The sequence below is a fragment of the Bombus flavifrons genome, chromosome 6 (genome assembly GCF_040668555.2).
Source record: "Bombus flavifrons isolate JBK064 chromosome 6, iyBomFlav1_principal, whole genome shotgun sequence".
Classification (NCBI taxonomy): Eukaryota; Metazoa; Arthropoda; class Insecta; order Hymenoptera; family Apidae; genus Bombus; species Bombus flavifrons.
This window is the reverse complement of record NC_138447.1, coordinates 6,127,827-6,151,544: the sequence shown is the minus strand read 5'-3', so window position 1 is coordinate 6,151,544 and position 23,718 is coordinate 6,127,827. Positions and strand designations below refer to the sequence as shown.

Genomic DNA, 23,718 nt, shown 5'->3' with positions numbered 1-23,718 from the left:
CTTTGTAACGGAGCGTGAACTTTTTAAAAGAAATGTAATTTGACGACAATTTACTCGGACCAACCTGTATACTTTTTCTTAACTTTTATGCTTTTATACTTTTCGCATATGAAATACCAAAAGGTAGCGTAAAAGCGTATCCACTTAAGATAAAAATGTAATTTTACGTTTCAGATAGATTATGGTACTTATACATAAATTAGCAATTTACATTCATAAATACTTGCAGATAGAGTAGCTAGAAAATGGAATATTTTACGCAAATTACATTCTTTCTACATTACACTTTTGCTTATTCAACGAAATAGAATTCCAATAGAAGGAGATACCAATTCTTGAGATTATAATTTTGAAAAAATTATTAATTGATTTATTCAGTTTCGTACGTTTCAAGCAATTACCCCACTAAATCATAGTACGTAGAATACACGTTATGATTAGTACATAGAATATTATAGTACATAGTACATTAATACATAGAAAAGTAAACGAGAAACAAGTGTTTTAAGAACTTAGAAAGGAACTTCGACACTTTCAATTTGACGTCTGATTCATCGTCGATTACTTCACTAATGTTCAAATGTACCCTAAACTATTTCGTAGGTGTAATATCGAAACTGTATACATAAGTTACAACACCTAAGAACAAAATTTATCTCCATCTTTTATTCTAAATTCTAACATTTTTTAAAGTGTCAAATGATCGAGGTTTCAGGAAAGATAAAGAAAGAAAGAATGCTCTCAGAACGGTGGAACGATAGGAGGAAATGTCTATATCGGTCATGTACACAGAGGCTCGTTGAAGTTAGAAAAATACGGTCGAAAGGCGGCCCAGTCGATTCTTCAATTTCAAGCATCGTCAACTGCTGAATTACGAAGCGCTGGATCGACGATTGCCATGTAACGATCGATCGAATCACTTTCTCGCGGAGCCTAGGCCCACGAGAGCAAACACAGGTCGATCGACGACTTTCCCAACAGGATTTTTTATGAGAATCGTCCTCGAGGCAAAGTATACAAAGATACACGTGCGTACATCGCACTACCTGCACCATGGATGAAAGTGAAATTGATTTTGGCACGGGTTACGTCTTCTAGCCTGCGGCTAGGCGCTCTCTTAGAATGCTCGCGGTATACGCTTATATGTCAAGGTCGTCTTCTACCATAACTTCTTCGTCAGTTTTACGATTTATTTGCGTTGCGCGCTCATTACCGTCTTCGATTCCCCGAGGCTCGACATACTCGCGCGAAGTTGCTATCGATCATCTCCTTTAGAAATTCCTGATGCAACATTTTATTTTATCGGTCGATTTAAAGCGTCTCTTTCGCGTGAATTAAATCGCGAAGCCATGTTCGCGACTCTGGAACGCCATAATCGAGAAAATCTCGCGGATTCTCTTAACTAAGCATTATGGAGGAAACGTCTACGAAAAGATGTCACACAGTCGATAATTAACGACTCTTGAGTAGAGTATATTAACAACGTTTTATTAATTAAAACTGCTTTATATAATCCGATACTGCTAACTCGCGCGACTGTTTATTTTCGCTATAATTAGTCAAAGATTACGGGGGGAAATACGATTCATTTCGTATCTCTCGTTTTAACGAGCCATGCTTTGAAAGGTGCAAGAAGTTTAAGATCTAGAAACAACAGGAATTATCTACCTACTAATTATAAAAAGGCAATGTACATGAACAGAGGATAGTTCAATGACTAGAAATATTTCGGTTCTCGAAAATGAAGATACGCAAAATTCCCGTTCGTTTTAACTTGTAGTTTTTGAAATTTAAAAAAATACCTAGCTCTTATTCTCAAACATGCGCTTCATATTTTCAAATATATCATAATAGATGTATTAGAACATTAACGCTGTTAGGGAAACAGATATTTCAGGGTACACGTTCATTATGGCTGGAACAAAGGGAACAGGAAGCGCAACGCGTTCGTAACAAGTTGTTTCTAAATGTTATTTCTACCATTAAAATAATGTTTCGGGCCACCGCTGGCTAGTATACCGGAGTATGTGTATTTTACTTAATATGTTCTTATCCGGACGGAACACGTATGCGCTATCAGCTTTAGTACGTGTTCCGCATTTAAGCGCATAAATCCGAAAATTCTGCTCTCGCATAAAATTACTCTGAAATTTCAGCTACCCTTCGTCGTCGTCTTTGGCTGAGAGTTATTCAGCTTGAAGGCATGACGAGCAGCTAGCAGGAGTTCGCTTAAAGGTTTCGTATCTTTAAAGTGTCGCGTTATTTACTTTGTTGCATAACATGACAATGATTTTCCACTCATCTCCCGTTACATAATACGATGGACGAGCCACGAGCCACTGTGTCGTTATATTTCAAATGTGTTTGCGCGTGTAGGAAAATTTGAGGGAGCGGGAGATGGCTTTCTTTGCTCCTTCGTTCTCTACCTCTCTTCCTTTCTCGTGTATTGTTTCCTTCTTTATAATCGAAACCTAACAATTCCCTTAATAAGCAGTTGAAAAGATCTTTCATTATTCCTTCTTACTCGTTCTTCCTTTACTATATCCTTATCTTCTTTTATATCGAAACCCAATAATTTATTTGAGGAGAAATCAGAAATATCTTTCTCTTTATATTCTCTCTTTTTCATACTATTTCTGTCGTTTTCGTTTTTTTTTTTTTTTTTCTAAATTTTAATCACTTCGTAGATGAAGTCGTAAAGTCTATCGGGTTTCGTCTTGTACATCTACCTCAGGCTCATAAGCCATCGAGATTTATAACTCGAGATTGTCAAAGAAATTTCGGTTTTTCCCTCCATACGACTGATTTCAACGAACAGATAATATTTAAGAAACGATTCGCTGAATAAGTTTTTATCGCGTGTCGGTTGCGATAACAATGCTCACAGTTGTACGAGCATCGTTAATCGCGCGAACGATACTCCTTTTTACGTAATCTGTGGGCTCGAACCCAAGACAAACTTAATTACCCTGATCCATGTAATCGATCGATTCTATTCCATGTTAATTTCTATTACTCTACCATATTTCCTGACGCATAGAATTAACTCGTGTATTTACGCTTATATCACGATATTTACGTAAGCCTCAAAACAATACGCAGTCACGCCATCATGATCAGAGTAGAAAAATTCGACGTAAGTCGTTCGACCGATATTCACGACGCTATTCTTGCGACGTTTTCTTGTCAGTGGAATTCCGCGGGTGTCGTGACAAGGAAGCGAAGAACGGGTCGCATCTCGGGCATGCAGACGATAAATAGAAGACTTTCTCCGTTGCTATGTGTCTTTGCTACGATCGAAGAGCTCGTTCGATACGAGCAATTAGATTTGCCGGTCTAGTTGCGGTTGCGAAATCTGGCCATCCAGCTTGTTGCACGACCTTTGGGACTATTCTGTCCGTGCAATGACGCGACCCCTAGCCACGAAGAGGATGCGGCATGATCGCCGCGCCGATTAGATATTTCCAGTTCTCCACTGTTCCGCGTTCAGCGTGTTCCCGACGACTGGAGATTCGTGCAAAGATACTCGTAACCCGCAACTCCATAAAGCCGAATTTACGCTGTTTCGCTTTCGAGGAACAGGACGAATGGACGCTGCTTTCATCCTTGTTTTCATCGGGGATGAAAGCGACGCGGTGTAAATTCGGCTGAAGCTTCGAACGTGCATTTCTACGAAGAACATGCGGATCGAGGGAGCACGGCTAGTTCTTGATAAATGGATTGCGCGACTGCGATTGCTAATCGAAGGGTGAATTATGCGTTCACCTTTCGCAAAACTCTCTTACCGCCGTTTATATATTTTTACCGACATTTAGCTGTGTCGCGGATTCACCAGCCCAGTTGAGACGACTAATTCTTCGGTCCAAACGCAGGCTTCCGTACTTTTGTCATAATTTTGCTTAAAATTAATATCGATATTAAAATTACTTACCACAAGAAAGGAACATCTTACTGCCGACTTTGAGACACAGAATACAATGCAAGCAAAACGTTCGTTTATTCATTGTCGTTATAAAGAAAATTATATTTCGTTAACTTCATTTTCAGTAGATCGATTTACCGCGTTTCTCTCTGTCGACAAAATTTTAATAAACATCTCTCTCTCTCTCTGTCTCTCCTCTCATCTTTCTCTTATGAGCGTCGTAAAACGTTTATCGCAAGCAGAAGAATCATCCGCAGGAATAATCTCGTACCACGCTCAACGATTAATTCCACGAATACCATGCAGTAGCTAACCGCAGTTAACAGATTGACGATTTAATCGGCTTAATCGACGATACGTTAAATATGGAAAATAACTAATACATTAATTCCAAGGACATCGTCCGAGTAGTTACGAAGACTGGTTTCTCGTTCAAATATTGTTCGCTTAATTAGTTGTTTCTTACACGAAGTGTCCAGAGGAGGGCTACACTACGTAGTTCCTTTATAACTACGACAGAACTTCATTTGTTCGTCGTCGAGCAAATAATTCGCATAACATCACACGATAGAAGTTCGTTAGTTCTTCTCGCTGATTCCAAGCTAATTTTCCTAGGTCGATAAACGCGAAACACACTGTACAAATTTTTCTTTCAGAAAAACAAATATACGAAAAGGCACGTAGCGAACAAATTTAATCAATTCATTCTTACTCGTTTCGATTACGAACGTTCGCTTTTTAAATCCTAGACGGCTTAGTTACTTCAGATTAGTACACTTTACTGCTTATATCGTTATAAATTACGATTCTGTATACCGTCTAAAACGATACGGAATTCTTTCGGAAATCTTCAATTCCTTGAAAACATACATAAATAACATAAAACACATAGGAAATAATAAAAAATTTAAAGGCAAATGAGATTTTCCCTATAATGTATATTAACGCTGGTCTTTTATTGTTTATTAAATATCAATTCAATAAACCATTGTTTATTATTAATATCTAAAATTGAATTAGCTGCCAAAATCAACATTCACTGGCGGACAATTGCGCCAATTTCTGTTATACCGCAGATGTCGATAATCGGAATATTTCTTGGTTCTTTATTTTTCTCACTACTTCGATGTCCGAAGAAAGAAGTGTTGTACCCTTTCGCCCGACTGAGCAGTTAATATTAGGGTAATATTATGCAGATTACTAAATACTATTATGCACTTTATGCAAACGATAAGATAACTGATGTATATATATATATATATATATATATATATATATATATATATATGTAAAGATATATATAATAGATATAATATATACATAATGCATTTATATTATATTATATTATATTCTTATTATATACATTATACAGGGTGGTTGGTAACTGGTGGTACAAGCGGAAAGGGGCTGATTCTACGCGAAAAAAGAAGTCGAAAATGTAGAATAAAAATTTTTTTTTCTTCTTTTTTAATTTTTCCATCGAGACAACGATCTACAGTGAGATCCGTTATAACGAAACGTGATAAAGTGCACGCGTACCGAGCGGAAATTCAAAGTCGATTTTCTCGAAAACAAAGCCTCAAACGAAAAGTTTTTATTCTATATTTTCGACTTCTTTTTTCGCGTAGAATCACCCCCTTTCCGCTTGTACCACCAGTTACCAACCGCCCTGTGTATTACTTAAATATATCGATACAAACTATCGTGATACGCTGATCCACATATTGGCAAAACCATCGTCGGAAACGATCCCCGAAAAGAATTTTAATCCGTACGTTATTTCCATCCTCTTTTTCACATCGTGTCGTACAGGTCGAGTCCAACCGTGACCGTATTAATTATAATTCCAACGAATAACGCGCGTCACGTGAAACACGCGCGACTTTCGTGGAACTCGCCTTTTTCCCTGTGCAGCTATGCATCACTGTCGTTTTATGCGTAATGTGTGACAACTCTGAACCGATGTCGGTCAGTGGTTAATGACGTCATCAGTCTCGTACGCCGAACACGTCCGTAGGACATAGCAGTCGTATATCTCTTGCTTGGATCCCTGGTTTCCTTCATTTTTGTTCCTCGCTCGTCGTTCGTTCGTAATTAAGACGAACGCGCGGACAACTGTTTCGGAAATGGAGCTCGGCACGTAAAACGCATCCCGATTGTAATTTTTGGAAAGTAATAATCGATAATCGAACAATTTTGAAAATAATTTTCCATTCGACAGAACCGCAAGAACGAGATTCTTTTTGTCGATTATAAATCCGATTATTATGCGAAACTCGGTCGTGCAATAAAATTCAATTATCACGAATGCTCCGTTGCATTCGCTCTGCGTATTCGCCGATCATTCTGTTTACGCTATTCGATCATCGTACCCCTGCAACCACATCGATTCGTCAACTCGCGTTTGCTCGATCACCACACCCTATGTAAACTTAATTAGTTTCGATAATCGATACGATAGAACTGCATTTATTTGAACTCGTCGGTGAGGCAAACGAATTGTGTCTTCGGTCAAATCTATGAACTTCTAACTTCGCGAATTGCCGATTAATTTCCATCATATTCTTCCTAATAATTTAGATAACTATTTTAATATTTGCTTCGGTGATTATTATCTAAATCTGCAGCTTTGTTTACCAACGACGTTTATATGTGACGTAAGAAGCGTTAATCAGTTCCTCGAAGAAAGATCCGACTAATCCGCATGAATAATCAAATCCACGCGTCTAAACGCGAGGGTAATTTATCACCCGATTATGCAATTATGCGGTATTGTTCTATGATACAGAAGCCACGCGTTATACACGTATGTTACAAAATTTGACGTACGTACATAAACGGTAAGACTAATTTTCTCGGTGTATTAAAAATTGTTCGACGTGTGTTTCTTCGTAAAAAACCGACTGGCAGCGAGATATGAGGAAACAACGATAAACGAATAAGAGAATGAGAATGATCAAGAATCACGAATCTCGTAAGATCAGCTTAAACGTCTAAACATTTATTCCACGATACAATTGAGACCGACATATTGTACACAGATATTACGTTGTATATCGATGCTAGTAACGATAAGTCGTACAGCATCGCTGTATCGTCTTAAAACATAAATGTCAAGTGACTTTGCGTTATAGTTGTTACACGGCTACCGATTACGATCGTTATAACGCCGGGCGAAGATTCGATGACGAAAATGGAGAAAGTAGGTGAAACGAGTCTATAAAAATACACTGCATCGTGACGAGTAGTAAAACTTTTGCACTTGACTCGTATCGTCGCGTCAATTATGTCCTATCTCTACTGTACGATCCGCGTAACGAGCGATCAGCGTGCATTGTCTTGTTCGGGGTGTGCGGCGATGTATTCCAGGGCTTTCAGAATTCCAGCTGGGATCGGAGGAGGGGTTGGAAGGTGTTCACCCTGTGGCTGGAAGCCATTCTCGTCGGCGATGTAGCTCAAGGCAACAGGAGCCCCGTCAGCATCCGAATAACTGTAGGATCCTTGAACGACGATCACCGAATTCGTGTCGTTAACTTGTTTCAGTTGACCGTGTTCCTCTACCTTGATGCCATTTCCAGTCTCGTAGTTGAAGGCATACGAGCCGTCTGGGTTGGGTCCATCGGCGGTGTACGCCAGGATCGAAACCGGTGTGTTATTGTCCACTGGCGCGGCGAACGCGGAAACCGCGACGATGACGAGAACAGCGCAAGACTGGAAAACAGATTTTTTATTGCAATTTTATTGCGCGTGGTGGTTGTCCGAGATTGATTAGTCGATGACTTTGTGAAATAAATTTTAAGAATTTGCGAATAAATTCGGTAGAAATAAAACCTTCGTGCGTGCATCGCAGTTGGTTAATCGCGAACTTTGTAACGATAAAGTAAATCCGTTATATGCAGAGAGCGAACTTGATTTTATAAATTGCGACGATATATGAACGATAAGCTTGCAGATTATAAAATCAATAGGCAATTATAATAAGTAACAGATAACAAGCGATTTGTAGAATTGCGAGGTTAAATTTCTGCATAGATTATATTTAATTGTGAATACTCTTCTCCTGATTCCTCGGTGAAAATACGATTGCAATTTCAAGGAAAAGAGTTGTCGAGTACGCGGAACGTTTGGTCAGTGACATAACGTTATACAGTTTATGACGTTTAAAAGATATAATAATTTGAAGGAAACGACCGTAAAACGATGAAACGATAATAAGGAAGAACTACAAACTGTAAAGATATTATGAAAAAGGTATTCTGCCGTATATAAAAAAAAAAAGGATATAGGACACCGGAATAAGAAAGCCGATCAGAAAGCAACGAATTATTTACAAGAAATTTACCTCGAAATTTTAACTGATCGTTCAAGTTCACGAGTCGAATAATATACGATAAGAAAAATCTTTGCAAAATGTTCGATATGAAAGTAATAAAATTTGTAAAACGATAACACGATCTCCGCGACAGCCTGGGTGGCCCATGCATCTGAATATCGTGTGGAACTCACCAAAGCGTTCATGTTGATCGGAGTTGTTTTCTGGTTGTAAAGAGCTAGTCTAATGGACGCGTTTATATAGCCCTGCCGAAACCTTGCAAGGTGCGAGGACCTCTCTCTCATTGATAGATTTCTGGCCGAGGCTTAGACACCGGCAAATATTACGAAATTTTCAGACAGGAGTCTGCATAGGGGGGCGACCAGAGTGCTGACCACAGTACAGACGCGCGATGTCTCCTCAACGCATAACACCGTGTCCCTGCGACATGTTCATGAGCCTTCCTGGAAAAAATACTTACGTTTGCGTCGGCTTGAGAACTCGCGGTTGAAGAAAGTTTCCAACCACTGTATTACGTGAGTATAATATAGATGGTTAACTTAAAAGAAAATAAAAAAAAAGGTTTTAAACTTTCTTGCAAGTATTTTACAAATTAGAAGAATATCAAATTTATGTGATATTGTTGCAACGTTACTTCGAAAGCACGATCGCGTCTGATCGACGCAAGAGCAGTTAACGCGGGCAAGAAAAGGGATGTATATTATCGAAGGGGTTGATACGTGTTCGTACGATTCGTGCGGAATGTAGAGTAAGAGCGAAGTTTAATAATCTGATCGTTAATATTATCGCAGGTATCGGAACGATTAAAGCGTAGTTGTAACGCTTCGGTTTATGTTTTTCCTAAATTTGTATTATATAATACCTTAAATAGCGCGTCGCGTTTCATTGTAACGTAGAAAGTACGTGAAAAATTCTGGAGAATTTTTGGAAATTCTATAAGAATTACTGTTGAGAGTTTGTCTAAAAGTTGAAAATGTTCGATCGTGCGTACAGTTGTAAAATTGATTGGTTTGATCTGCTATAAAATTCCTATTCTTAAGGAAAAGTTCGAACATTTTTACGTTTCGCGTAAAAGCACTCAAACTGGATTAACACGAATAAAATTGAATTCGGAATGTTCTTTGAGCTTAATCGAAGCGTATTATGCCCATAAATTTCATAATAAGATACTTATTCGTTGCTATTCCATTAAATAATAAAGGTGTCAAAGTCGTTATGTTTAAATGAGCTCTAAATTCGAATATTAATTTATTATTATAGTAGTTCGTAAGACTTTATTCACAAAATCATAAATCCCTTAATTTATGTTATTTCATCGATGGTATCTATAATCATCGATATCAACGACAGTTAATAAATTCACTATTCTTTCTAATAAAGCTATTTTAACTTTATTTCACGCGTTCTAATGACGGTCTTTTGTAAGTTTTAACGAGAAATGCACATTTCCAAAATTCGTCATGGATTAAAAGAATAAGAAATGACGATTGGATCGCGTGTCATATTTTTAAATGCTTTTTGAGGTTTGCACGTAAGGCGAATCCGTAAAAGGCTTTCCAAATATGGAATACATTTTCGATGCTTCCATTGACCCGGTGATCTCTTTGTGCGAATTTTCGTATTTCGCGTTGATTATAAATTCAGCCGTGTAACAAATCTCTGGAGCCTTGGCCAGACCACGTGAACCGAATATATAAGTTAATCTATCTTCATCGCGGCAAGGGGATCACTGTTAAATTCTTTCTTATTTAGGAAGTATCTCCGACGTCTCTCTGACCAACTGCATACACACCGACATAACGGTATTTACTTATCAAGGCATGCAGTGTTACGTTGCCCTTTTTTCTCTCAAACTGTTATCAATTTTTCGCGTGTTTCTACAATTTGTTTTGTTATCTCTATTTTCTGTTCTTTATACTCTGTTTTATTTAACGCTTTTCAGTCATCTATACCACGTTTCCAATAACCCATCTCCGTTTAGTAAGTTTATTCGTTGACGAAATGAATCACGAAATTGTGATTGCAAACATGAAATCCAATGACATCTCGATGCTATCTTTATAAATTGTTAAGGTATGTATAACCTTACTTCTTCATCAATTTTATACGTTACCTTCGTTACACTATATGTGTACCTTATATAGTTGTATAATCATATATTTAACAAGAAACCATTCGCAGGATAATAAAAAATGTCTCCTGATCCGTTTGTACATCACACGTGGCAAGCGCTGTTTCTCATAATTACGCACTAATACATTATATTTATACTTCTTTCCTAGAACTGTTGCGTTTATTTTTAATTAAATCCTATATGTAAAAACTAGCAGAACAGTAAAAAGGCTAGCATAATATTATCGAGTCTAAAATTTATAGACACGTTATCTCAAAATCAAATTTTTATTTCATTATTATTCCGCTATCGCGTATTTCCCGCGTTTCTTAACCACTATGTAATACTCTTTCTTTCTTCTTCTTCTTCTTCTTCTTCTTCGTGAACAGTTGCCTTGAACAGTTACACGCGTCGAGATACGTTTTGTCGCAGACGGTATCTCAAAATCAGAAGCTAGATGATCGAAATGAGAAATTTAACTTCCATTAAGAATTCTCGCTTATCTGCAGATTCTGATCTCTGTTCGCGATCCAACGAACCTAAACGAAAGCGTGAATTCCGCTTCTCTCGCAACTACTCGTCAAACGCACAGTGACATGGTTAAATTGTTTGCTCTTCAAATTTCGCCGTTAAACAGCGAAACTTCATTTCTCTTTCGTGTTACGCCTACATGCCGTACAAATGCACGTCGTCTTATGGTTCTGTAATTCGGCAATAAATCTTCGCGCGGAGAAAAGGATAGGAGAGAGGCAAAGGATCGCGCGCAACAGATGTGAACGCCGAGATGTCCTTATAACCCACGGCTATCGGATTTCTTTTTCTAAGGTTACGCGAAAACGAAGGTTTAACAAAAATTTGGTAATAGGTCAGCCTCCTATGTTTGGTCATTCGAAATTTGGAATTTGATCCTGCGAGGCGATTTGGTTGATAATGAACTTAGTATACGACGTGAAATCGTCTTTTTATCTATTTCGCCATGTTTACGAAGATCTATGATTCGCTCTTTTCTTTTTTCTATTTCTATATCAAAGATTCGATCGCGAATGTTGCATAAAATTTACAAGCTATCTTCGCTGATTTTTACTTGATCGGTAATCAATACGCTTCGCTTCTTCGTCTCAAGAGACGCGGTGAACGGTGGAAGCGGACACTGGGAAATATGCTTTTGAGTCATCTACCAGTTTCTGCGTATGATTATTCGCCAATCTTCGTTTTACCGTCGGTAAGATAGAAAGTTAAATCTGGTTGCAAGTAACAAAGGGGTCGAGGGGAAATTAAGCCAACGATTTCTTCAAAAATTTTAGATATTTTTAGCTTCCGTTAGAGAAAAGAAGGGCTTCGATATTTTTAGGATTAGAAGAAACTGAAGCTTGTTAATTTAATCGAAACTTGTGCTTTTTCATTAATTTTTGTTAATTTTAATCCATTTAAATGTGTTTTTGTTTGTTTGTTTATTATATTAGAAATCTGTATTCTATTTCAATACAGCCGTCTCATTATTAATAATTATCTCTCGAGTATATTTTCCCTTAATAATACTTACGTATAAGTTCTATTATTAGAAGTCGAAGAGTTGTATTAATATCTTTTTATTATTTGTATTAGTAATCATTATTTAAATATTATTTATCGAACATGCAATTCCAGCTGATTCTTTCGATACAATTATTAAAAGAAGTCAATCGGAAAGAAAAGAGTTAATCTTAGTGATAATTATCTAAATTCTCAACTATTTTTGTAATGATATTCAGTTATTAAAATAGCTTATTCCTTTCATCATAAAACAGTCAAAACGATTCTGTAACATCTACAAAAATTCCAAATAGGGAAAACCAGCTTGCTCGATGAGAACATGAACGTTTTAAATCTGACATCTTAATATTCAGCTTCTGCTTTTTCCTAGGATTTTAATTAACGATTCGTAAAGCACTTGGTTTATTACCGTTATTATTTCGAAAAAAAAAAAAAGAAAAAACAAGAAATTCGTTTCTGTCAAATCTTATCCCGATACTGATGATTCCTAAGGCTTTTAAATATTCTTCGTTTTCGTATTATCGTGGTAACGATAATAAGCATGCTATAAATTACCTTGATACGAGAACGAAGTTGCCAGAACCTAGCTTTTAAGGAAAAAGTGAATGGATCCCAATTCATATTCCTGTCATCCCCCAACATGTTATAAACCACTTAACGAGAAACCTTCGTGAGAATTCCACCTACGACCCTGACTCTCTTCGAGGTAAAACCTGCACGGCCTATAATTTCACCTATATACGCGACTTGACGCGTTAAATAATTATCACTGAACTTAAAAAAATGACAAATAAATGTACCATCAAATCGTTCTATTAAGATGCAATAAAGATTCGAAACTCTTTCGAACACCTTTGAAACAGATTTTAAGAATTTTTAGACAAATTTTAATCGTAACAACAATTACAAATAAGTCGATAGAGATATATGTATGACCATCCCTGTAAAGAACGAATGTTTGTTAGAATTTTTTTTTTACCGACACACACTTTTATATAAAATCGGATAATTTTATATATTGCCGATATAACATAGTCACAGATACTTTTTACTATCTATACTACTACTATCTTTACTATAAATTACTATCTTTTGTTGGTTTTTTTAATTGACTGCAAGTATGCAAGACCGATATTGATACAACGGTAAAGCACCGTTTTTATTGCGGTAGAAAATGCAAAATACCAAAATTCGAGTCGTATATTTGAACTTTGCCCGTTTTTTACGTATATTCGTGATGCATACGTACTATCCGTTTCGCTATCCTTGAAGCTGACATAATCTGGCAATCATACATAAATTTTACATCAGAATTTATCAGACCAAATTTGATTAGCATCGACAAAACATTATTTCAATCTCAAGATTATCTTTCTTGGCACGACGGAATATCCCACGAACACGTATCTCGACAATCTGAATTATTTCTTTCTTCGTAAAACAGTTCAATTTCTTGTTGCACGGGCGCAGCTATAATTTTTGTATCTACATTGTACAAGTACAATTGGAAGAAAGGACGATGATTCTGGGTGCCGGTTATATCACGTACATTTTCGGAGTTAAGCGTACGGCTGAAAATTGATAAGAGAATCGAGAAAGACAATTTCTCATGGTCGTTAAGTCGTAATAAAGGCGGAGATCTCGTTGGACGAAGATCCACGGAATGGAGGTGATAAATTATCATAACTCGTCGTATGCGGCTCCTTAATCGTTGGCTATGTAACTTTCGTTGAACCAACTAAAGGGAGTTCGGCTCATTCACCTTGTGAAAGTAAGAATATCGTGTAGTATTTAGGTTAGCGAGATGAGCTCCTCGATACGAATTACGATGTCTTCTTCGTCTTTCATTGCGTGCAAGCCAAGCGGGACCTACTTGGAGCACGTAAAGCCGGAAAGAATCAAAGCGTGAGCAGGGAGGACCGAAGGCGTTTTAATTATCGTGCCTCGTAAATTGTCTCGACGACGATAAGCGTATTTATTAGTAATCGAGCAACGTGTACCGGGACACGCATATAACTGGCTGTTTTAATAATTTTGTAATTTATCTCGTATAATTCATCCTGTCATATTTGTTTCTTCGTTTTTCGTTCTTCGTTCTTTCTCCTTCTCGTAATTGTACGTTTGTTAAATACATAACAAGTGAAATTACTTTCACCACGTTGTACTGTTCACTGCTGTTATTAATCGGGATAATTGATAACTGAGCGCGACGAGCGAACGATGTTTTAATACAACCGTTTGGCGATACGATGGTATCTTGAAATATTTGGAATCTTATAGGCTCAAATTGAATCGCGTGACAAGATCTATAATTTGAATTTATTAAAAATTTTAATTAATCATTTAAGTCGTCAAGTAACTCGCATATATTTCCACGAAGATCCAAAGATATATTTGGATTGAGAAATGTTGTTGTTAGTGAAAGATGTTGCGTCTCTGCTAAGATGGAATCGCTTAATTACGCGCCACTTAATTATTATTCCAACACAGCGTGGATCGAATGATTTAAAACTATCAAATTTTTAGCTGCAGCAGAGAAATATAACTAAAAATAACGTTGTAACGATCGTTCCGCAGAGATTCATCGATTCATTAGGTTCCCCTTAATCGTTAAGTTTTACAAGAAATCGCAATTTGAATCGCATTTCGAAACATCGATGAATACAAGAATTGTTTACATATGCCGGTGTATCGTGATCGCTACGTACAATTTTTAACGAATTAAGAGATAACAAGTTCATCGCGTTTTCACACGTACATATAAATTTACGTTGTAAACGTTGTTGACGTTAATTTCATCGATCATACTTACAATATAAGATGTTCAACCGTTTAACGTATCATCATTCTCTTGTTACTTGCTTCCAGTAGCATGCGAATAATTACGATAATCGTAGAATAATTATGCTACCGATACCGCCGTATACGATTTGCATAAATGCACTTAAACCGATCATTTGATAAACGATATACGTAGGTTGATATAATATACCTATTCATTCGTCGAGAAATAAAGTTACACCATTTTACATACAAATTTCGTAAAAAGATACTTGCGATTTAAACGGTTATTTCTTCGGTATAAGAAAGTCGTCAAATATCCCTAACTATCCTATTACGTTGAAATAAAATGCCGTTTCACCGGAGCTTGAATTTCACCAGTTAATGTATCGTCCATCAAATTTGATCCTATCGTCAATTTTTCAGTAAAGAAGTGAGAAATTTTCTATAACATGGGACTAGGAAATGCTTTATAATAACAACAATAAAATTTTCTTCTAATTGTCGGCACGAATAGTCGAAATATCCGCACGAATTTAAATTCTTACCGAGACAACTGACAGAGTGCAACGTATCAAAACGAAGAAATGTTAGTTTTGATAGAAAATAAATGCAATCACATTTATTAATAGTAAAGTTCAGATTCTGAATAATTTATCATTTATTTCGTTAAAACTTTAGAGTATAAAATTTACATAAATCGAAGTATGAAGATCGTTGTACTGGAAGACGTAATAAACTTTATGTTACGGAAAACAGCAATGTTCTTTTCCGTAACTGTACGTACAGGCGATCAAGAGGCATGAAATTTATGCATTGCAAGTACCACGAATTTTGCAGTCTACTTTGACCAATTTCGGAATTAAAGGTTCTGCGTGTTACAAATTCGCCCCACAGCCTTAAAATATCGAAATACTGCGCTTGTAGATCTGTTATATAACGTTACGCAAGTACGCAAATGTGCCGAAATCTACACTGCAGGATTATATATATTTCGTCATAAACGAAGATGCATTCTGAAATATTTATGAGATCAAATTGATTTTACCTTTATCGATCGATGATACGTAACAATGACTTTTTTTTTGAGCACTTTTAACGAAATCTCGTCGTCTGATACGAAATTCCGTTTGAATAAAAATTTCATTGAGAATATATCGTGTCATCGCATTACACGTGTCTTCCTAAAAAGATATCGAGTTATTTGTCATCGGCTATTCTGCATATCCTAGGCAGGGCATTCAGAAAATGCAAAAGATACAAGGCTTACCTTACAACTTCGACTTTCAGATCAGCCAACCGCTTTATCATCCTCGGGCCACGTGTCTGGATCATCCGCAAAATTTGGAGGTGTCCTGTTCACAGAGTGGGAGAGAAAGGGATGGAGGGGGATTAAATAAGGCACCGGCTTGCCAGAAATTCACCGAATGTTCAGCTGATGGATATATAAAGGGATCCTGTGCCCCATGTTACGAGTCAGTGTAGTTTCCTCCTTGTGGAAGAACCAGAATTTCGCTTTCGAGACTAAAAACAAAAAGTCCGAGGTATCATCATGAACCAGTTGGTGAGTTCAGTAACAGTGCCGGTGCATGGTGTTCGGTTTCATTTTAACGGGTGGTCGGTAGATATGAAATTTTAAGATTCGATGTTATATCATAACGCGTGGTACGGTGCCATTGCGTAATTACACGATCTGAGATGACCGGTATGTCCGGGAATATTCAGAATATCCGTATGAAAATTTCCGAGAAGTAATAAGCATATAGAGTACCGCTTATTCCTAGAATTTCTTGCTCCGACATAGTGTTACTGCTTTTATAAGTGGGATACTAAAGTATACATTTTGTTACTCTTTTTCGTATTCAAATTCAGCAGTTACGGAGAAAATTGAGATCATCGTTCGTTCGTTACACGACTATACATTTTGTGAATTTCTACAAATTTTCTACTCTGTTTATATTTAGAATATTCTATTCGAAATTAGTCATCTTCTATCGTAGATTGCGCGTTTAGACCAAGCAATTGAATTTACGATCAATTTCCTCGATAACGAGGAACACGAAACGAACACGATCTATGTTCCCACTGCTTTGCTCTAAACGCTCCTTTGCAACACGAGACCATTGTAATCCTAGCCTCTAACTTGTTTATAAGTAAAATATTGGATTATTTAAAGGAAATGCGTACGTTTCAGACGATCGTGTTATGCGCCTTCGCTTCCGTGGCAACCGCCGTTCCTCTGGGTGTGTACTCTTCTACCACGCCGATTCCCATTCTGAGGCAGAGCGCGGACGGCCCAAATCCAGACGGAAGCTACAGTTACAGTTACGAGACGGCGAATGGTATCCAGGCACAGGAGATCGGCTACCTTAACTACCCAGGCACCCAGGCTGAGTCTCGCGAGGCTCAAGGCAGTTACAGCTACACCGCGCCAAACGGTGAAATTATCCAAGTGTCCTACGTGGCTAACGAGAACGGATTCCAACCCCAGGGTAGTCATATCCCGACCATTCCACCCGCCATTCTCAAAGCACTCGAATACATTGCCGCACATCGGGAGGAGCATATCGGTGCTCAATGAAAGGAGACAAACGTGGATCCGTATACGACAAGAAGATCGGTCTTCAAGCTCCTCGACGTTTATATCTAAACCAAAGTCGAGGATGTACGAAATGGAAACGTTGTTCTTTATTCGGCACGACTCTCGATCATTTTAGTGGCATTTTGAGTAGAAATTCGTTTACGAATTTTCGGATTCGGAGTTTCCAGGCTCGATTCGTACGTTAGCTTTGTATTTATGCATACTGCTTACGATTCAGTTTTTTTGTATTTTAAATAAGGAGATTGTAAGAGAACGTTAAGGAGGATTACTGTAAATAAATTGTACATTGATACCTTTATCTTTGTTGTTTTAGCGATCCAAGAGAATATTTTACAGTATCGCTTAGATACCTTGTTTATTATTTATTAGTATTTATTAAAAGTACGTAACAATTGGCGTTATTTTAATTCTAATTTGGTCCGTTGCCTCTCGGCGTTATTTTGATTCACCGTTATTTCTTAGGAAATAGTAAAGCCAAGAAATAGAAATCAGAGATGTTTCGAGTGAAGCAATTGAACGTAATTAATCTTCCGTGTAACTTTCCCTTTCCGTGACACTAACGATATTTTCAAGATGCTTGAATTTAATTAATTGATTTTTGAAAGCTGATTTCGCTTTTCATCTTCCTTTCCTTTCCTTAAATAACTTCACAAGCAAAACCACATCAAGAAAGACCATAGACGAGCAATACCAAGTACCTAAAATATCTTCTTAAAATGACAATTCCCAATTCTATATGAAATTATTTCGTTTAATTAATAGTCTGATACATTTTTCATATTAAAATTATTTTATAAGCCTTATAAATCTTACAATATAAGGAACATAATACTGATTTACGATTAAATAATATCAGCAAATTTTCAAGATCGAAAGCTCGTAGAAGTATCATAAACTTTTTAAGAAATATTCGTATCGATAAGCAAGTTTCGTGAGAAAAATAAAAATTAAAATCTAAACTTTTGTCGACATTCCCTCTTTTTAATTACAAAAAATGCGCGACTAAGCATCACAGAAATAGCGATTCCCTCAAATTCCGTCCAAGTTATGTAACGCGTGTTGTGAGTTTAAGTATAAAGTTGTACATGCTTATTCAACTGCAGCCATCGCCTCTTTGCGCTCTATGTCGATAAATTATTTTCTAGGTAATACGTAAAAGCCCTTCTGTGGAGCGTGCAAGCATTCAATTCTGTGCGTGTTTGCAATACGGATAAAGAAGCGGAATTTTTTCTCGATATACATATGTATATTAGCGTGTTTATGGGCTAATAAACATCGTTCGACAAGGAAAGTAGAACGATCAAACGCCATTAGGAAAATCATTAACATACGAAGAAAAAGACGAATACATAGAGAAATCGACAATAGATTTTTAAAAAACATACAGACAATTTTCATTTAACAATTTCCTACGTTTATTCGTGAGACCGTAACACGTCGATGGTTAAACAAAGTTCCTGAATACAAATATTTGGAAGCGAATTGAAGATGAACGATTGTCGATGAAACGAGTTAATTCGTGACAAATGAATTTTCTACGAAAATACGAAGTTTATTTTGTACATTATAAAAACTAACATGTGAACTATTCTAACGTTTGTATCACAATCGATCAGTTTCGTTGATTCGTCCTTAACGGTTTATATAGTCGATTAGTGTTGGCTGCTGGAACGGCGTTTTGTTGACTCGGCGAGTCTTTGGCGAGTTCCTCGGGTTCCGGAGTCGAGGGTTGTTTCGCGATCCAATCAAGAGCTCTCTGTATGGCTGGCGGTATTGGTGGCGGTGTTGGCACGTGAGTACCTGCTACTTGAGTACCAAATTCGTCGGCGGTCCAGCTAATTGCTATCGGAGTACCATCTGGAGCATTATACTGTACGGATCCTTGAATCAGCTGAGTTTCAGACGGCGTGCCGACGTACTTTCGGCTTCCCGTCTCTGTTTGTACAATACCGCCTTCGGTCTCATAAGTGAACGAATAGTGGCCACGATTGTCACCAAGGTTCCGGTTTTCGCTGACGATCTTTTCCGGTTGCCGGAAATATTCCTGGCAGTGAGCCACTGCGATAAGCGTAAGGAAAACCTGAAAGATGAAGATACATGAAGATACATGTTAGGAAACAATCGAATGTAAAAAGTAAGACTAAACGATGCCAAAGTACCCTAACCGAAGAAAGATAAATATTTGACGCTACATATGGACTTCGAATTGACACAGAAGGCGTACATTATTGCAAAAATTCAAAAGGTCGGAACTTAGTATGGAAAACAAATTATAGGTCTATAAAAGTCTAGAAAATAAAGCTAATGTGGATGTATGTTATACCACTATGGGGTATATAGCCAAACTCGAGGTCTATTTGAGCTAGTTATCCTACGCTCCGTGGTTCGTTTAGAAAGGAAGAAATAAGAAAAAGACCTAAACGTCGTCACACTAAGGTAACCAGCAATCGCAAGGAAAAAGATGGAAACGTGCATTAATCTGTTGGTCAATAATATATACAATCGGTATATCCGGCGTAAAGTATCCGGTTAAAAGAACACATCCTGCAGACTTAACAAACAAGTAAATATCTGCAAAGGATTCAGATCGACTGATCTCAACGATAATGACGTTGTCTCGAAAGAAACGCTATTTTGCCACGTTTAAAGCGATTTGCCTATTCAAAATTACGAGGTTGAAATAAATTTTCAGAACGATGCTGCTTTTCTTCTAAAACTTATAGAAGAGAAACAATTTGGTCGATTGAATTATTACTTTTTAATTAATTATTGTACCAATTATAATATCAATTATTAGTAAATTCTTTGTTTCTTCAAAATTCAAATCATTAAATCCGTTTATCATCAAGATGCTTCTCCTTTCACTTCGACATCAATTCACAAAGTTGATTGAAATTCTCTTTCTTCGTCGCACGCTCATCAAATCATTTTATTAATGTTCGGTTAGTTGAAAAACACGCTTAACGTTCTTAATGTTCGCTTTCAGGATGCCAATGCTATTTTGATAGCAGCTGTTTATTCAAGTAGATAATCAGTAGCAAAATTATAGAGAGTTATCGTTAGCACGAACGCATCGATGTTTGATGTAGGCATGCTGCATTATACATCGACGATTGCTTAAGAAAGCTCGGTAAGATCGTAATGGTTGTACGTATTATCCATGTGCGCCAAACGCATTGAAAAATCGTTAAATTTTTAATCGGCAAAAATTTTTACTTCAAATCTTTATAAATATTGTAGGATATTGTAAAGTTAAATAGAACCGAGCCACTCACTTCACTGTCTTTCTACTCTATCTTTTCTCGTTTACATTTTTACATTTTCCTTTGTCTGTACGTATTCGTTTGTTTTTGTCAGTCGTCCTTTATATCCGATTCTTAGTGATCGAACTAAAGCGTAACTATGGAACGTCAAGAAATAAAAGTCGATACAGCAATGCTTTAATCTTCGTTACGTCTGTCCTGTAAATCCGTTGAAATGCCTTTCCCCGGGAAAGGTCAGGGCAAGATGAATGTGTTAGTAGGTAGGTCAGAATAGTCATTACGATTGTAAGCAGTAAAAGGGACGAAGGAAATCTGGCTCTAATGTCGTTATCCGCAAGAACTGTTCAACCCAGTTCAATCAATATCTATAGCTTCTTTCGAATATTTTCTTTCTCAAATATTTTTTTTCAAACATTTAAAACAATCGCTGTTGCGTACTTTATAGTCATATTGAATTCACCGTACGAACTGGAAGAAAATTTGTTAGAAGAAAAATGCGGTAATATACAAAATTTATATTCGTTACGTCACTTGAAACTGTTTTCGTAGACTCCCTTTTTATGTTATACATTTTCATTGCCGTATAATACATAATTTAAGTTAAAGTATCGAGTAATTTTATAATTAATCAAGTAATTTGAGTAAATATTTATGTTTATATGTTTTTGTAGAAAATGATAGAGAAAGTAGCACAGAAAAAGGAAAGTACGACCACTGTATCAGCAAGGAACGTAAATTAGCTATATAAATTTTAATACTTATATATTATCTCTGGATATGTACAATTTTCGATTAGAAAGCGTTATATATTCTCCGTGTAATTTTTAATATTACTAAAATTCTATTTATTTTCTCAATAAAATTCTCATTTTTCGATATTTTCTGTAATTTCTTGCACCAATTATCAAAAACTGACGAAGAAAATTGGTCGACATTTAACGACTGTATTTAAAACGCTATTCATGTAGATTTCGTAGAAAGATCTAGACATTATTACGTAAATTATATTAATAAAAGATGTAATTAAATAATAATCCTGCAAACTGTACAAAGTTTCCTAGTAGAATCATACTGGACATTCAAGGAGCGAGGAAAATTTCTATCGATTGTCACGAATTGTAATACAATTTTAGAACATGCTCGATTCACGTTGAATGTCAAATAAATTGGACACCTAATAAAACACTTAAACAAATGATTCGATATCACTGACCTCGTCGCGTTAAAAATTAATTACCTTTTGAAATTTCGATCTCAAATTGTTAGGTTTCACTGCGAAGGAAACAAAGACGCGAGGTTTAAGAATAAGAGCGACTTCAACCCCCGTTTGCATCACCAAGCAATAAACGAAAGAGGAAGTTGAACACGGTGCAGGATAGGACAAGAGTGGCACAAGGCAAAAGAAGATACTTACCAAAGAACGCATGTTGCCGAAATGACGCGACGGGACACGTGCCTGTGCAACGCTCTCTCGAGAAAGTGCGATGCGACGATGCGTGTGAACGATGGAGATAAGTCTGCGTCAGATAAAAAGGCAACGTCACATATAGAGCGTCGATGTTCTGCCGATGGTTGCCGGCGTGAAGTTCGTGAGCAACTCTTGGACTGTTGGGGGCACAGCCGACCTTTATACCGGCGAGTCTACACAAGCCAGTTGCCAGCCTTTACATAACCCGAGAAAGTTTATTTCGGGATATCCACATCTCGCTCTAGAGCACTTCTAACAGCGAACGATCCACACCCCCGTAGAAATAAAAAAAAGGAGCAGAGATGATCGGTCCTTCGATCGTACCTGCGCGCGGCTTTTTAACGCGATTTCACCGGCCACTGTACTCGCGGCACCACGGTCATCCGTGGCTTTTCCCGTCCCAGTCCAATACCAAGAGAACTTGCGTAATCTCTCACTTGCGTAATTATCGCGAGTATTCTGGTATCTTCTCCTTTTTCCTTCCCGCCAACCTGAACAATGCACCGGAAGATAAAATGACTATGGTTTATTTCTTTGTACCCGAAATGGAGCTGACACCGATTTTGGAGATCCGCTCTTGGTCCGTTCGCGTATATGCGTCATTCGAGAGACGAAACTTTCCGGTAAACGTCGCTTCAATAAACGACGAAGATTTATGTAATTTCAATGTGATCGAGACAGCCATCATTATCAGATAATGGTAAAGTGTTGATATTTGTGGTTATTTAATCGGTTATCCGACTAGTGGAAAAAAGGCAAAGAAAGCTTTCTACTACTTTTATTGACGCTACCTTTTTAGTACCGTACTTATATTCTATGTAAATACTTTGTAAGCATCGTCAGACGCTTAATAAGACTTTATGAATAAATTCATGAAACATTTCGGATTATCGATAAAAATGAAAACAAAATGCGCTCAAAAAAGCTTGATATATGTTCGTGTGGGCTTTAATGTCAAATGCAAACGAACCTTTATATCGTAGCTTGAAAACATCTTAACTCACAATCTTATGGTATTGTAGTTACAATCTAGTGTGCATCGTGAACGACACGATAAATAAATTTCTCATCTTGGTTAATACCGCGCGTCGCCATCGTTAAATTCTTTCAACGTGATTTATATGTATTGCGTTATATTACAATATCAGGATCCTGAGGAGTATCAAATTATATTTAAAAAACCGACAACATATTTGAAGAAACGATGATAATTCGATACGCCATGTTCCGAGTAAAAAATTCAAAGACAATTACATTCCTTTGGAATTATTATTGTGCTTGTCTTTACATAGCAAAGATGCAATTGCAAGGTAGTAGCAGAACGAATTGAGATTTCTTCATCGGATCTCATTTTCATAGCTTTATCTAATTCACGATTCTGAATAAGAAGTTTATGTATCATAGAGTTAATTGTTTTACACAATGATCGCTAAACTGAAAATTGCTTAAACTTTTTTTTTTTGAAGAAGCAGAACGAAACACTTTTCGAAAACACACAAATCCTGATTGTTAAAAGTTTGAAAATAATTTCCAAAGATAAATATAATAAGCACGGTAGGAAACCATGATAAAGATCTTGAAAGCTGTTGTTGGTTGAAAGTTGTTCAAATTAGTTCGACGACATAATATTTCTTTTTGCGAAACACACATGACTAGGATCGTTTTGTCATCGTTAGAAACTAGAATCTGCAGAAAACGAAACT

General features: G+C 36.9%; 3 protein-coding genes across 3 annotated transcripts in view; 1 reads left to right on the top strand and 2 right to left on the bottom strand.

Moving 5' to 3' along the window:
* Nucleotides 1-5,550: 5,550 nt before the first annotated feature.
* CPR21 (cuticular protein 21) lies at nucleotides 5,551-8,508 on the bottom strand. Its single transcript, XM_069115324.1, has 2 exons — nucleotides 8,429-8,508; nucleotides 5,551-7,633 (listed from the first exon to the last, which is right to left on the bottom strand). The coding sequence occupies exons 1-2, from the start codon at nucleotides 8,438-8,440 to the stop codon at nucleotides 7,247-7,249; spliced, it is 399 nt and encodes a 132-aa protein (XP_068971425.1). The 5' UTR covers nucleotides 8,441-8,508; the 3' UTR covers nucleotides 5,551-7,246.
* A 7,477-nt stretch (nucleotides 8,509-15,985) lies between these two features.
* Nucleotides 15,986-17,528, top strand: CPR18 (cuticular protein 18). The gene is made up of 2 exons (XM_069114796.1): nucleotides 15,986-16,246; nucleotides 16,877-17,528. The coding sequence occupies exons 1-2, from the start codon at nucleotides 16,235-16,237 to the stop codon at nucleotides 17,261-17,263; spliced, it is 399 nt and encodes a 132-aa protein (XP_068970897.1). The 5' UTR covers nucleotides 15,986-16,234; the 3' UTR covers nucleotides 17,264-17,528.
* Nucleotides 17,529-18,064: 536 nt separating this feature from the next.
* LOC138181092 (aquaporin-11) overlaps nucleotides 18,065-23,718 on the bottom strand; it is a 38,299-nt gene continuing 32,645 nt past the window's right edge. The window contains exon 7 of the mRNA XM_069115648.1: nucleotides 18,065-19,364. Coding sequence (XP_068971749.1) covers nucleotides 18,897-19,364 — 468 coding nt within the window. The 3' untranslated portion in view covers nucleotides 18,065-18,896. The remainder of the gene's footprint in view (nucleotides 19,365-23,718) is intronic.